The sequence below is a fragment of the Nannospalax galili genome, unplaced genomic scaffold, assembly GCF_000622305.1.
Source record: "Nannospalax galili isolate Female #2095 unplaced genomic scaffold, S.galili_v1.0 scaffold1402, whole genome shotgun sequence".
In the NCBI taxonomy this organism is placed as follows: domain Eukaryota; kingdom Metazoa; phylum Chordata; class Mammalia; order Rodentia; family Spalacidae; genus Nannospalax; species Nannospalax galili.
Window position 1 is genome coordinate 403226 of NW_008348453.1, and position 13966 is coordinate 417191.

General features: G+C 50.7%; 1 protein-coding gene across 8 annotated transcripts in view; it reads left to right on the forward strand.

Annotated features, from left to right (window-relative positions):
* The first annotated feature begins 349 nt into the window (after positions 1-349).
* Positions 350-13966, forward strand: part of Ptprf (protein tyrosine phosphatase receptor type F) — a 77849-nt gene continuing 64232 nt past the window's right edge. For 7 of the 8 annotated variants that reach the window (XM_029569513.1, XM_029569516.1, XM_029569515.1 and 4 more), the window contains exons 1-2: positions 350-430; positions 6834-6969. In XM_029569513.1, coding sequence (XP_029425373.1) covers positions 6879-6969 — 91 coding nt within the window. In that variant the 5' untranslated portion in view covers positions 350-430; positions 6834-6878. Of the gene's footprint in view, positions 431-6833; positions 6970-13966 lie in introns of those variants that run through there. The other variant, XM_017801168.1, reaches the window with a different exon arrangement.

Genomic DNA, 13966 nt, shown 5'->3' on the forward strand with positions numbered 1-13966 from the left:
CGGGGCTTTACTGGTAGGGCAGCTCAACTGCAGGGTTATGCTGAGGAATTTGGACATAGATTCTGTAGTTAGGGTTGGAGATGGGGGCCTGTGTTGCCCATAAGCATAGGGAAGGAGGTTAGTAGGCACGTAGTAGGTGCTTAGCAAGTGGATTATCAAGGGGTTATCGAATGAATGCAGTAAAGTAACTAGATAGATGCTTCTACTAAATAGGGATCATCCTACACTGACATCTGTAACCTGCTTTTCTTTTTTCCTGCATAAATAGCAAATTTCAAAAGTCTGTGTCAATTTATATTCTGCTTTGATGAAATTCTTGATGTTTTTCTCATCTTTTCTTCTCTGTCCAGAAAGGAGCGGAGGCCCTGGTGCCCTGCCCTCAGTGCTGATCACCCAGCAAGAGTGACTAGTGTGAGCAAGCAAAGACCCGGTGAGTGTGCCCCCAACATGCGGCCAGGTGTAGGGGTGCAGAGGGTTCCTGTGGGCCAGACTGAGCAACTTGGATGTGAGGCCTGTGGAGAATTGTGGAAGGGATGTCCAGTGTGTGTGTGGCTGAGCGATGGTGGAGGCCTGGACCAGGAAGGCAGCTATTTAGGGAGGTAGACAGGTCATGGAGAAGGATTGACTGTGGAACATGAGGGAGGGGAGGTATCAAGGCGCATCTGGATGGAGTAGAGGATGAGGGTGGGTGGGGAATGCTCTACAGCTTGTCAACTGCTGTAGGTGTGAAATAGATTTCTGGGTGACATACTGGGACTTACACTAGTGTCTGTCTTCTTTTCCGTTCAAGTTTCTATAGGAAAGATTGCCTGTCAACCAAAGATTATGGTAGCAGGACCAGGGCATTCAGGGCAGTGGACTGGCATAGAGAGTGAGCTCGAAGAGTGAGTTTGGAGTTTACATAAGGGGCATGGATGTGCAGCTGAAAGCTGTGGACTTCTTCCTAAGACATATGGAGACATTGAAGGTTCTCAAGCAGACAAAACAGCATCCATACATTCATCTATCTGTCTGTTCATTCATGCATAGAACTTTGGATGGTACCTTTTGTGAGATCAAGTGGCCAGCAAAGCATACATGATAGACATGATCAGATTTGCACTTGTGTGTCCAGGATGGGTTGGAAGGGAGTGGCCAAAGGCAGAAAGCTCACTAAAGGTCTGACTGGTAGTTGGGAGGGATGCAAGGCAGGGTCAAACTTACTGATAGGCTGGATGTATAGAGTAAGAAAAGGACATTCAAGGACTTGCTAATCAGGATGGCTGGGTGTCCTTGAGACTGGGGGCCTTAGAGGAGAAACAGAGGATCTTGAGTTGACTGAGAGCTTGGTGGGCTTTTCACCCTCTCTTAGCTCTTTGAGGGCAGAACCACTCTTGGCCATCACCCTCCTTACTGAATGATTCTAGACAGATGGCTAAACAAGAGACCATGACAGAAATGGCTCAAGGAGTGAACGTACTTGCCATAAAAGCCTGATGACGAGAGTTTGGTCCCTGGAAGCCACATAAAGTTGGAGGAAAAGAACTAACTTCATGGAGTTGCCTTTTGACCTCCACATACCACACACACAAAATAACAAAAAATAAATACAATTTTTAAAAACATGGGTCTGGCTTAGATGGGTAGGAATGAGTGCTGTAAGTATTCACGCTTGGCGAAATAGGCGTTGGGCTTAATGTAGGGGGCAGCAAGGAGGACTGTCATAGGCTGGAGAAGTCAGGTGGGGAGATTCTGTGCCCTTTCCTGTATCCTCAGGTAAGGGTCTGGTCTGCCTGAAAGTGCAGTCTTGCCAGAAGAGGCCCTGAAAGGCAGGGAGCCTTTTGTGCTCTGGAGATGCCACTTGCTGATGGCCTGTCTGAAGGGTGGAGATGGGGTGTGCCTCAGGGCCCAGCTTTTGAGGGCTGAACCAATTTGGGGGCAGGAGAAGATGCTTTCAGATCCTAAAGACCAGGAAGCTGTTTTTGTGAGTTAGGCCAGGTTGGGGCTGACTTTGGTTGAAGGCATGCTTTCTTATGGGACTGAATTCTGAGGCCAGGTCATGCTGTAGGCCAAACAGCTTGCCTTCTTCACTGAACATTTTAAACAAGATGATCCTTTGCTGTAGGGCTAGCTTGATGTTGTACGATGTCTCACAGCACCCCAAGTTTCTTCCCATTAAATAATAGTAACATCTACCTCCATCCCCAGTCTTGACAATCAGAAATGTCTCCAGATATTACATCACATCCTATGGCAGGGCAGAGTCACTCTGGTGTACATCACCTCTTGTGTCTTCACTGTGCTGTACAACCTGGAAACCTTGGGAGGGTCACTGGGGGAAGATTTACATTGATGTGTCACTTGAACCCAGTTCTGAAGGGGGAGTGAGTGACTGGGAAAAGAGAAGGGCATCTTTTCCAGTGGAGACAACAGCAAGTGCAGAGGCCTGGAGGCAACAAAGCTGTGAGCATTAATCCAAGGGATCCCCGCCCCCAAAAGGAAGGAACCTGCAGGTGTAGGGGTTGTGGCTGTAGAAGGAACCTAAGTTAGTCCACTTGGTCTTTTGTTCCTCAGCTAGGCCCCTGTTAGGTTCTTGGCTGCCACTCCCAGAGACTAGGATACCCCTGGTACCTGCTTTTATTCCCCAGAACGTCAGAAACTGAGGGCTACAAAAGGGCCTCACAGTAGCTGAAGGATCCTCAGTACCAAAGTAGGAGAGAGTGCTGTTCCTGTGTGCTGTGCACACAGATTCTAGCCACCTGATTGGAGGAGGCAAGGGAGTCTCAGGCCCCCTTCTGCCAGCCATCTCCTTCCCTGGTGCCAGGGTTGTGGCTGAGGCTGTGATTTATACCTGTCATAATCCAGTGGTTGGTTTGGTGAGAGTTGGAAACATTTTGGTTTTCCCTTCCCAAGTGTAACAAGGCCTGTTTCCGCCTCCGTGGCCACTGCTGCAGTGCCACGCGGTGAACTGTCCAGGACATGACAAAGGGGCTCGGTTAGCTTCTGCCACAGGTTAGAAGATGAACGGCTCTCAGCTCTCCTGCCCAGCATGCATCTCATTGCCCAAGCCCTGGTCTTTCTTCTTGGCAGCCACACTGTGGGGCCCTGGATGCCCTTTCTTCTGCCCATGTCCATGTTTGGTCTCCAGTCCCCTGGGAGCCGAGGTCCTGGCCTAAAGAGGAGGGGTGGGGGAGCCTGGAGGAACAGGTGCTATTTGGAGACTAATTAATATTTGTGAATAACTCATGCCCAAAGGGAAACAAATCAATCTGTGTTTGCATATTTATGAGGGGGCCTCGAGAATGATCCCAGCTGTTTTCCATCCGGGAACCCCTCAGTCCTGGCATCACATGGTCCCTTGGGGGCCCTCTTTGGACCTGGCAGGGATAGCTAGGGTAGGCCACATGGAAGTGACTCGCATTTTCCATGATACACATGTGAGTCCTGTGGCTTGGGGTTCTGCCTACTGCTTCCTTTTCCCTCAGAACAGTGATTCCCAGGCTCTTTGGTTTCACACACAGTTCAGTTTCCAAAAGTACTTAGGGCCAGACAGGGGGTTAGCAATTTTTTATTTTGCCAAGTAAGGACATTATAAAAAAACAAGCTATCTGCTATCCCTATCATTTCATACAAGAAAGGACATTTTAGCACCAAGGACAAAATTTGAGAATAAAGGACAGTTCTTCCTAAGACAGGGCAGCTTTATACCAGTGTAGCAAAGAAAAAAGATACATCAAAGCTATTCTGAATGTAGAAAAATTACACCCAGTTATATTCTATAATATCATATGGCATGTAATTGTTTCCCAGTCCAAGTATGACAGTTTGGTAGAACTGATGGCCCACAGTGCAATTCAGAGACTAGCTTGAGTGCCCAAGTGTTTGGGCTTGATTTTTAATCTGAATCACCCAAAGCTCAGACTCACCCACCTGTGGTGGTGAAGAGAGTGCCTGCTCTGAACACTGCTGCACTGAGTAGGTGCACACTGTTCTTGGCAAAGCAGCAAGGCAGACCTACCTCCCTGTTCCTGTTGGGGACCCAGAGACTGAATTGTGGGCAAGACTGAGCTCTAGACTCAAGACCAGGCTTGGGATTCAGCTGCTCTGTTCTCTGATGAAGGAAACCCTGGAGCTGGGAGCAGCCTGAACCCCCTGACAACAGGGACAGGCTCTGTGCCCAGAGCCCAGAGGTGGGAGCAACTTGATCACATCAGGAGCTGCTGAGAGGGAGAGTCCCTGGCTCGGAGGACTGTGTGGTTGCCAGAGCAGCTCCCTGAGAATATGTCCATGTTTGTGTGTGCCCCTGGGGTCTCTTCATGTTTCTAGGTGTCTGTGTCCTTGTGTCCCAGGACCACTGGGAGCAGCTCTCTTAGGAGGGAATGTCTTTTTTTTCCAACTTGTCTGCCTTTCCTACATTGTGGATCTGAACAAACACAGGGGGCCTTGAATCTCCCAAGTAAAGGCTACTTGTCTTTGCTACCCTGGAGATTGGATTGCCAGAGGCCCCAGTTCCCTAACATCTGTGGCCAGAATCTCAAGATTGTATCATATGGGTACCCATTTTAGAGCCCTGTGATGGCTACTGGGTAGGGCCCCACTCTTCCTTTAATATTGACCCTCCCCATGGTGTCTGTGACAAAGAGTTCCACCTTTGTCGGTATACTTGGAGTTATACCCCTGTGATGTCCTTATCAGGCAACTATACCCACAAATCTCTGTACCCTCTGTGTATACCCACATGGCGTGTGGACCAGACACTGTGTTTCCCTGGCATCTGCACCTGGGAGTTACAGCGCTCTGTTGACTGCACCAAGGAAGCTACAGGGGATTAAGCCTGTGTAATTGTACTGGGGAATTCTGTCCCCGGACGACATGCTGTGCACTTGGACCTTGTAATATCTACTTTGTTTCATCCCTTTATGTTTGTACTGGGGAGATGGGGGCCCCCATGACACTTGCACAGGGGGGTCGTGTGCCTAGAATGTTTGAGCATGGGAGTTAAACTCTGACTTTTATCTAGTCACACCCCATGACACCTGCCTGGGTCACTCAGCACCTGACCTTTGGTGAATTACACTGTTGAGTTATACCCTTGGTGTCTGCATTGCAGCTCAAGGATGGTTCCATCAGGGAACCATGTCCCCATGATAACCTGACCAGGCAGTTCAGCACCTAATGTTGTTCTGAGAAATTGAATTGTACCATTGGCTGCCCTGAGGTACCATAGTGCTGTGATGACCAAGCCCAGACAGGGCCTTAGTGATATGGAACTCCCCATCCTAACATGGCTGTGCAGGGTCTTATGTGAATTCAGCCACCTCAGTTCTGTGATCACTCAACAGAACCTTCAGCTTGAAATAAATAGAGGCGGTATCATCTGTCCGTCTGTGTCGTCCCCCATCGTGTCTGCGCCCCCCCCCCCCCCCCCCCCCCCCCCGCCTGTGTTGAAAACTTGATTTCTTTTGCTGCATACCTCCCAAAAGAGCTCCTGAAACAGGGAATATGTCCTCTCCCTTCCCTTTGTCTTTAGCCCCTGCCTCACTTTACAGTCCCCTTGCTTTATGCAACACAACACCTTTGCTCACCTGCTTCTCATTCATCTCATGATCTTTGACCATCCCAGTTCAGATAAGGGCTCAAGTTCTAGGAAGGACCAGAACCATCTTTCAGCTTAGTCCCTCTTGTTCACTTGCCCTCTCACCTTACAAATTCTCAGCAGTGTGGGTCAGTGAGGACCTTGTTCTAGCCATGAAAATGCCACCAGGATCTGAGTACCACTGTGGCATATCCACTGTCACACTCCGAATATGCCCTGTTGTGTTTTTAGAGCATTGTAAGACCTGGCCATGTGCCAATGTCCTATCCATGACAAAATGTGAGCAGAAGTGATGGGTACTGCTGCACATCACTGGAAGCCCTCAGGTAGGGGGCGATGTGGGAGAGAGACCTTTAAGAGTTTACCACTGGGACTGGGGAATGACAACAGTGTCTGCAGTACATAGTGTGGCCACAGGAAGGCTTAAGCAGGTATCTGCAGAGTAGGAGGGGCATGTAGACAGCAGAGTGAGCAAAGGCCTGTAGGTTTCAGCCAGTCTCAAACAAAGCTGTCTCCCTTTATGCTTTGGATGCCTTGGACAAGGGAAGGGGGAGGCATAGGTGTCAAATCTTAGGGTCTAGCACCCCAATTCTCAGCCACTAAAGCCTTGTGGTTTCTGTTCGGGATAGGAAGGTGCCATGGGAATTGGGTAGGATGAGGGTAGCCAGGCGGGGCAGCTGCAGCTTGTTGAGAGCAGTTCTGGCGAGCCCTGACGGGTTGTGGCTTTGGCTGCAAGCCTCTGGTACCTGGAGCTGTCTGCTGCTAAGTCTGTGTTCTGGGGCCTGTGCTGAGAGTGTGGGGGTCTGGCCTCTGGAGGCAGCAGGATGCCCCAGGGACCAGAACATCCCTGACCTGTGTAGGTCTGCCTAGGTACTCACTGTTCCTTTTCATTGTCTTGCTTTGTTCAGTCTTTGTGTCCCAGCCTGTGTATGTTTTGGCCCCATTTTCCTATCCCCTTAGTGGTATGTGTTGGAAGCTCAGGATCTGGGATGGACCACCCCTGGGCTTGCTTCTGTCCCATTAGCTCCCTGTTTTTCTTCCTGGGGTTTAGAGAATGCCCTAAAGGCCTTTGCATTCTCCCTCCACAGGATGGGTTGACCTTAGCAGCACTGCGGATTTGGTGCTTGGGTGACCATTTCCCAGGCAGAGGTGGGACTGCTGAAGTAGACCATGTGTGGAGGCCAAGAGGTGACAGTGGGAAGGCAGCAGGAACACTAGTGGATACAGTTAACTAGCTTTGTCCTTTTCTCCATTACAGGTGGATTGTCCTGGGCTGTGGCTGGTTGTGGAGCAAGGACCCTGGATGGCTTCCGAGCCAGCCCCAGGGAAGATGATGGTGCCCCTTGTGCCTGCACTCGTGATACTTGGTTTGGTGGCGGGTGCCCACGGCGACAGTAAGTCTGATCCCTCACAATACAGATATCCCAGGTTGAAAAGTGGCTTCCCTTCTAGCAGGTCTCTAGAATGGATCACTACTAGGTACTAAGAGACAGAAACAGGATGACCAGATAGATGCACCACTTGGAGAGCCCCTGTCTAAGGAGTATCTGGTCCTTCTGTTTCCTCCAAACATTCATTCTGTGGAGCACCTGGTATCCCTTGGGCTCTGCAGGGTGGGGCCTGTCTTAGTGCGACCATTTTATGGGGTTAAGGAGACATGTCTTGGATTCATGAGATCTTTATGTGATGTGACTAGGCATGTGCTATGTCTGTGTTGCAGATCTATGTAAAAGACCTTGTGTAGAAGGAGGCATGAATAGGGTATCAGATGTGTCCATGGGTCCAGAGAAGGCTCCCCTAGGTTAGACCCTCAGAATCCAAGTGTGGGGGTACTGAGCCCTTCCTCTTCTTTTACTAGAAATCTTGTAGGCAAAGGACACCCTTCCCTGAGCCAAGCCCTGGAAACTGGGGAAGATTGTGCTACTTGACTTTCACGAAGCAGAGAGAGAGAGAGAGAGAGAGAGAGAGAGAACAAGAACACTTTGTGTGTTAAGAGGGTGACAATTTGTTCCCTACCTAGGTCCAACTCTGAACTTTGGTCTGTTTCCTACTGCTGCCCTTCCCCCTGCCTGGCACTATAAGACTGGCCACAGCCCGCCCCGTCACCATGGTTACCACTGCTTGGTTACTGGTGGGAGGCGGAGCATGGAGCAGAGTTAACCAATCTGCAGGCTGGGGGGAGGGGCAAGGTCAGATCTGAGGTCCCTGGGGGGAAGGGGCTAGTCCCAGCCTATCCCAAACCCAGAGGCAGTCCAGGATCAGTCTAGGGGTCAGCCTTCAGGTCAGCAGGCGTAGGCTTCCCCTACCCCCTCCAGGTCTCTGGACAAGATCCTTGTCCTACAAGGGCTCTTTCTTCTAGGGCTCATTAATAATTCAGGAGCCAATCATAGAAGTGGGTGGCCCTCCTGTACCCCGCCCTTTGTCCTCGAGGCAAAGCCCTTGGTCTGGCCAGAAGAGGATGAGGTACACCTTCCTCCAGAGGATGAGGGGCCATGGGGGCGGGTGTTCTAGATCAGAATTCAGGTGTGGAACCACAGAATGGGAGAGTGGGCTGATCTTCAGGCCTGGCTGGGTCTGGTGGGAGAGAGCTTAAGGCTTATAGGGGCAAGCTGCAGAAAACTGACCCACACTAGGTGTGACACTAGGTATGACTCCTGTCAGCAGGAAAGGGAACACTGGTCTGGGGTAGTCAGTAGCCCTTGGATGTTGAAGAACTGCTGTTGGTCCATCTCCCCATCATCCCACCCACAAACATTCTCAGAGTCTGAGAAGGCAGGGGGAGAACACACCCACTGGGCTTTGAGAAACAATGTGGCCTAGGAGAATAACTGCCTTCTCGCTACCTCATACCCAGCACGCCCCAACCTGCACCCCTCATTCCCCCTCCCCCACCTGCCTCCAGTTCTCCCTGTAAATGGCATTACCACCCACCCGGTCACCAAGTCAGAAACCTGGGCCTCCTCCCAGCTTCCTCCCTCCCTTTTATCTCACATATAATCCATCACCAAGTTCTGTTGCTTCTCCCTTCTGAGTGTCTTGGAATGCATCCACTTCTCTCCACCATGTTCAGCCAAGCCACCTTCAGCTCCTGCTTGGGCTTTAGCATGGAGGGGCTTCCTGATGGTTCCCTGCCTCCAGTCCCCTCCCTCCTAATCCACTCTATTCCACAGTGAGAATCAGGTTGCATCGAGTCATACTCCTCAGTTTAAACTCCCTCCCCACCCCTACCTTCAGGGTCGGGTCTATTATCTTACCCCTTCTCTAAGCCTTACATTATGAAGCCTCTGTTAACCTCACCCTTCACTGTCTCTGTCCACACATGCCCTACCATGCTCAGTTCTCAGCTGCACAAAACTCTGTGTCCAAGCCTTCTTCATTCCTTAATTCCTTTTTGTGAAATGACTATAATCTCAGTGCTTGGGAGGTAGAGGTAAGAGGATAAGGAGTTTGAGATCATCTTTGGCTGCATAGCAAGTTGAAGACCAGCCTGGGCTATGTGAGACCCTGTCTCAAAAAAGAGAAGAAAGGAAAAAAAACTTTCCTGCCCTTCATCTGACCAGTTCCAACTCGCCTGTCAGCACTTCCTGCAGGAGTGTAGGTCACGTTCTGGTCCTCTGCACTTTTCTAGAACATGCATCTGTGGCAGTTTGCCTTGGGTCTGTCTGCCCCAGCAGACTGGGAGGCCCTAGGAGTCATGTTTCAAGCTCAGGGCCTCGAGTGTGGTGGGTAGATAAGTGAATGGGATGGAAATGGCCTGGAATTGGAAGAAGCAAGGTGGGGAACTATTTCAGAAAAGCTAATCTGTTTGGAGAGCTGTTAGAGCAGATTTCCAGGAATCTTCTTGCCTGGTTCCTTATAGAGACCTAACAGGGTCTTGAAGGTGGGAACCAGGTAAATAAGCTGAGATCTTGCCTCTGGATTGGAGGTTTCAGGTGCTGTTCTGTGGGCTCTCTTCCAGGCCCAGAGCCACGGGGCAGACATGTCAACCATGATAAACTGGCCTCAGGAGTCAGGGTCTGCCCTACTAGCCTGCCTTTACATTGTGCTCACTTTTGAGTCTCTCTCTCTACTGTGCCCAGGCTTGGGCTAAGCTTGGAAGACTGCTCACTAGGGGCAAGCAGCCAGATATGGACAGGGCTGTTGCAGAAGGCAGGGTGGGTGCTCCCAGAGAATTGACGACCAGAGCAGTGAAGCGCAGAGCGGACAAATGTGTTTCTATAGGCCTCTTAACGAGACAAATGAATGTGAGCTCTGGCCTCGGAGGGGAGAGGAGGGTAGCTTCATAGAAAAGCAGCTGCCAAGAGTTAGCCTGGAGGCCCACCATCAGTGCCTAGTCAGCGCCAGTAGAACTGGGCATGCATGCATACATGCTTGCTTGCACACATGCACAAACCACACTCAGCTCAGCTCCCCCCCCCCAACCCAGGGTTTTGTGCCTTCTCTGAAGCGAAGACCTTATGGGTATGGAACCAGAGGTGGTCTTGGTTCAGCCTTGGGACAGAGGTTTCTACTGATCTTGTGTTTCAGGTGCCAGGATAGAAAGACTACACTCAGACCTGTCATCAGTTAGAACTCACCAAAGGGAAGACACAAGCCTGTGACCTAAGTCACAGCAGCGGGTGCAGGTTGGGGCAGCTCTGGCATAGGCAGTAGCCTGAGTATCTTGGGAGGGGCGTTGAGAGGTTTCTCGAAAGAGAGGGCACTTGAAGGGTGAGTAGGCATTTGCTAACAGTGGGAATTGCCTAATGAAGAAGTGAGACTGGGAGGAAGAAGCAGCCATACCCCTGGGCTTCTGGGAAAGCCAGAGTGAGACTTATAGACAGCATGGAACAGCAGCAGGGCCCAAGGACCCTGTGTAAGTGGGCCTGGATACTTGGAGGCATTGAAGCCTAGGAAAGCACCTGGTAGCTGAAGCAGGTGGGTGGTAGGCAACAGATACAAGTGGTCAGAGGCCTGAAGAGTGTGTCTCTTCTGCCATTTCCCTCCTCCAGAACCCCTGAAGCTAGAACATAGCAGGGCCCTCCCCTGGTATAATGGGTGCCCGTCTAGACTCTGCCCTCTGGAACTTCAGCACAAATGCTTTCTCTCTCTGGGTCTGTTTTCTTATTGCACAATAGGGGTAATCACTCCTACCTGTAAAGGCTAACTGAGGTCACATGGGCAAGGCACTTGGCACCTGGTAGGTGTTCCCCCTGTTGGAGTGCCTCCTGGATCCAGAATTGCCCTTGAGTGGACTGGGCAGGGGAGGGTTGCCAGGAACAGTCATAGAGCTCATTAATGAGTCCCCAGCTCACTGGCCTCTCAGAGCCTGGGAAATCACCTCTCTGGTAGCTCCCCCTGCCCTCGTGGCCCTTTGCTGCTGTATGCCTGCCTTCTGCTTACATGTGCAGTGCTGTTTGTGTGTGTGCACGCATGCTCCTCAGGGGAGGCACAAAATAGTAATCAGTCTCCCTGTGGAGACCTTGGAGATGGCCCAATTTAGCTGACTCTGGAGCTGGGCTGCTGCAACCTCCCTAGGGGGTGTGCTTCCCCCAGCCCAGGCTAGTTCCTTTCCTTGGGCACTTCATCCTACCCTGGAGGGTAAGCAGTTGGTTTTAAGAATGCCATAGGGTATACCACTGGAAGTAGTTGCCCAAAGGACTAGATGACAGTGGGTAACTGTGACACAAAGCTCTTCCTGGCATATTCATATGGCATCTGGTTTCCTAGTCTCAAAAGTTCTGTTCAAGCCAGTGAAATGGCTCAGCAGGTGAAGGTGCTTGCCACCAAGCCTAATGACCTGAGTTTGATCCCTGGAATTCATATGATGGAAAGAACTGACTCCCACAAGTTGCCCTCTGACTTCTACACATGCATGGTGGCACATACATGCATGCATCTATACACATACACACACACACAATAATCTGTTCAGACTCACTGAACATCAAGCCCAGGGGCAGAGTGGTCACTGGAGCCTTGTTTTACCTGCCTACTTGGTAACCCAGCTGATCACAGGGCCATTAATCTGTACTGGGTTGGGCGAACTGACTGTGTGACATGTAACAGGTTTTCACAGTCTGGCAGAGGAAACTCTTGAAAGGGGCTCACGATACACTGAAAAGCAAAGGTAGAGTACTTGTGGTGGGCTGGGATAGTGGGAGCAAGTCCACCAGGGTCCAAGCTGTGTTCAGGTACAGCATAGTGGTTGGCTCCTAGCAGGTGCTCACAAAATACTTATTTTAAAAGATAAGGCTAGAGAGGTTAACAGGAACAAATATAGGGAGATAAGGACTATATAGAGACAAGGTTTGATTGTGATCCCCAAGTATCTCCTGAGGAACAGGAAGACCCAGGGCTAGCTGGGGTTCTGGGATAAGAAGGGCTCTGGTGGTCCTAGGGGTAAGACTGGTGGAGAGCAAGGCAAGTCCTGGGCAGGAGAGGGGCCCATCCAACAGCCCTGGGCAGCTTGGGACTGGAGCAGCATTGCTAGTCAGACCCTGCGCTCAGCAGGACTCTGGCTCATCTCCCACCTCTAAGGGCAGAGAGTAGTTCTACCTCCCTCATGGCCCCAAGGCCTTGAGCACAGTTCAGCCTCCATGCAGCTCCCAGGCCTGTCCCTCCTGCATGCCCATGACCCTACCTGGCTCTCCTCCCCTGCTCTTTGTTTAGCTCAGGGGCCCCGCCCCACCCTGCCCAGGTCCACTCCCAGTCTTTCTGGTTCTTCAGGTTCCAGCCTTGGTTTCGCTGTAGACACGTTAGGACGAGCTTATTCCTGAGTTTCTCTCCCTTGCTCAGAGGAAGGTGTATGTGAGAGGCTCCAGTTCTACCCACCTCTCACCTTCCTCTGTTCATTCCTTCTTCCACTGTGTACCCCTGGGTATCAGGACAGGGCAGGAAACAGGACAGACATGGAAACTGCCCTGCCCAGGATTATGTTCTGTTTGGGAAGCAGCTATTAAAACACCAAAAATGTGGAAAAAGTAATAGCACCACACATGCATAATAAACCATGAACAAAAGTTATAACTTCACATGCATGCCTAAACTATGAGCAGTATTATGGGAAGCAGAGACCTTAAAATCAGGAACTGGGGCTAGAGAGAGATGGCTCAGCAGTTAAGAGCACTGGCCCGGGTTTGATTCCCAGCACCCACATGGCAGCTAACCGTCCATAACTCCAGTTCCAGGGGATCCAATGCCCTCTTCTGACCTCTGGGAATGGCACAACACAGGTGCACTGATCTACATGCAAGCAATACACTCATACACATAAAAAATAATAGCCGGGCGTGGTGACGCATGCCTTTAATCCCAGCACTCCGGGGGGCAGAGGCAGGCCGATCTCTGTGAGTTCAAGGCCAGCCTGGTCTACATAGTGAGTTCCAGGACAGCTGGGGCTACAGGGAGACCCTGTCTCAAAAAGACCAAAATAATAGTAATAATAGTAATAATAATAATAATAATAATAAAACATTTTCAAATCAGCACCAGTCATGGTGGCACACGCCTTTAATCCCAGCACTTGGGAGGCAGAGGCATGGGGATCTCTTGTGAGTTCAAAGCCAGCCTGGTCTACATAGTGAGTTTCAGGCCAGCTGGGGCTACAGGGAGACCCTGTCTCAATAAAAGACCCCCCTCCCAAATAAATTTTAAAATCAAGAACTAAGCTAATGGCAAGGTGGGAGTGACTAGGAGTTTAGTGGGTAAGGGGTAGTGAAACTTAGCAAAAGGAAAAGCTTATGCAAAGGCCCTGAGACTGCAGGGAGCATTGTTTACTCAGGGCTCCTAAGCCAGGACTTTGGGAGAGTGACTGGGTCAGACCTCCAGACCTACCAGGGCTTTGTCTGCCTGCAGATAGGAGTTTACTTTTTTTTTTATTTTTATTTTTTTTGAAAGCAGTGGGAGGCCTTTGGAGAGATTTGATCAGGGGGAGGCTGTCTGTTCTCTGACTTCTGAATAGAGAATAGAGGAGGTGGGGTGGGGATGAGACAGAGGCAGGGGCACCAGTTTATTCAGCCAGCAGGTTGTCCCATGGAGGGAAGATGGGGTTTGCTCTAAGGTGATGGCAGTGCAGATGGTGAGTTGGGAGCTACTGTGTGGTGGGGGACAGGAGATAGCCTCAGTAGACCCTGGAGAGGGAAAGTCCTCTCTGTGTGAAAGGTGTAGCCAATAGTGACAGGCTCTGCATACCTCTGCAAACTGGGAGAGACCTGAGCCTCCCTCCAAGGGCTGCTGGACGTAGTGAAGGGAAATGGAAGAATTGCAAACCCCTGGGATATCTCCATGACCTTTCAGTAAAACCCATCCCTACCCTGCCCTGGCCCCTCTGAGCCTGCTGCCCTTACTCAACCCAGTCTCCAAGAGCAGAGTTAGTGGGTCCCAAGTTTCCTTCCTCCAAGAACACTGCAG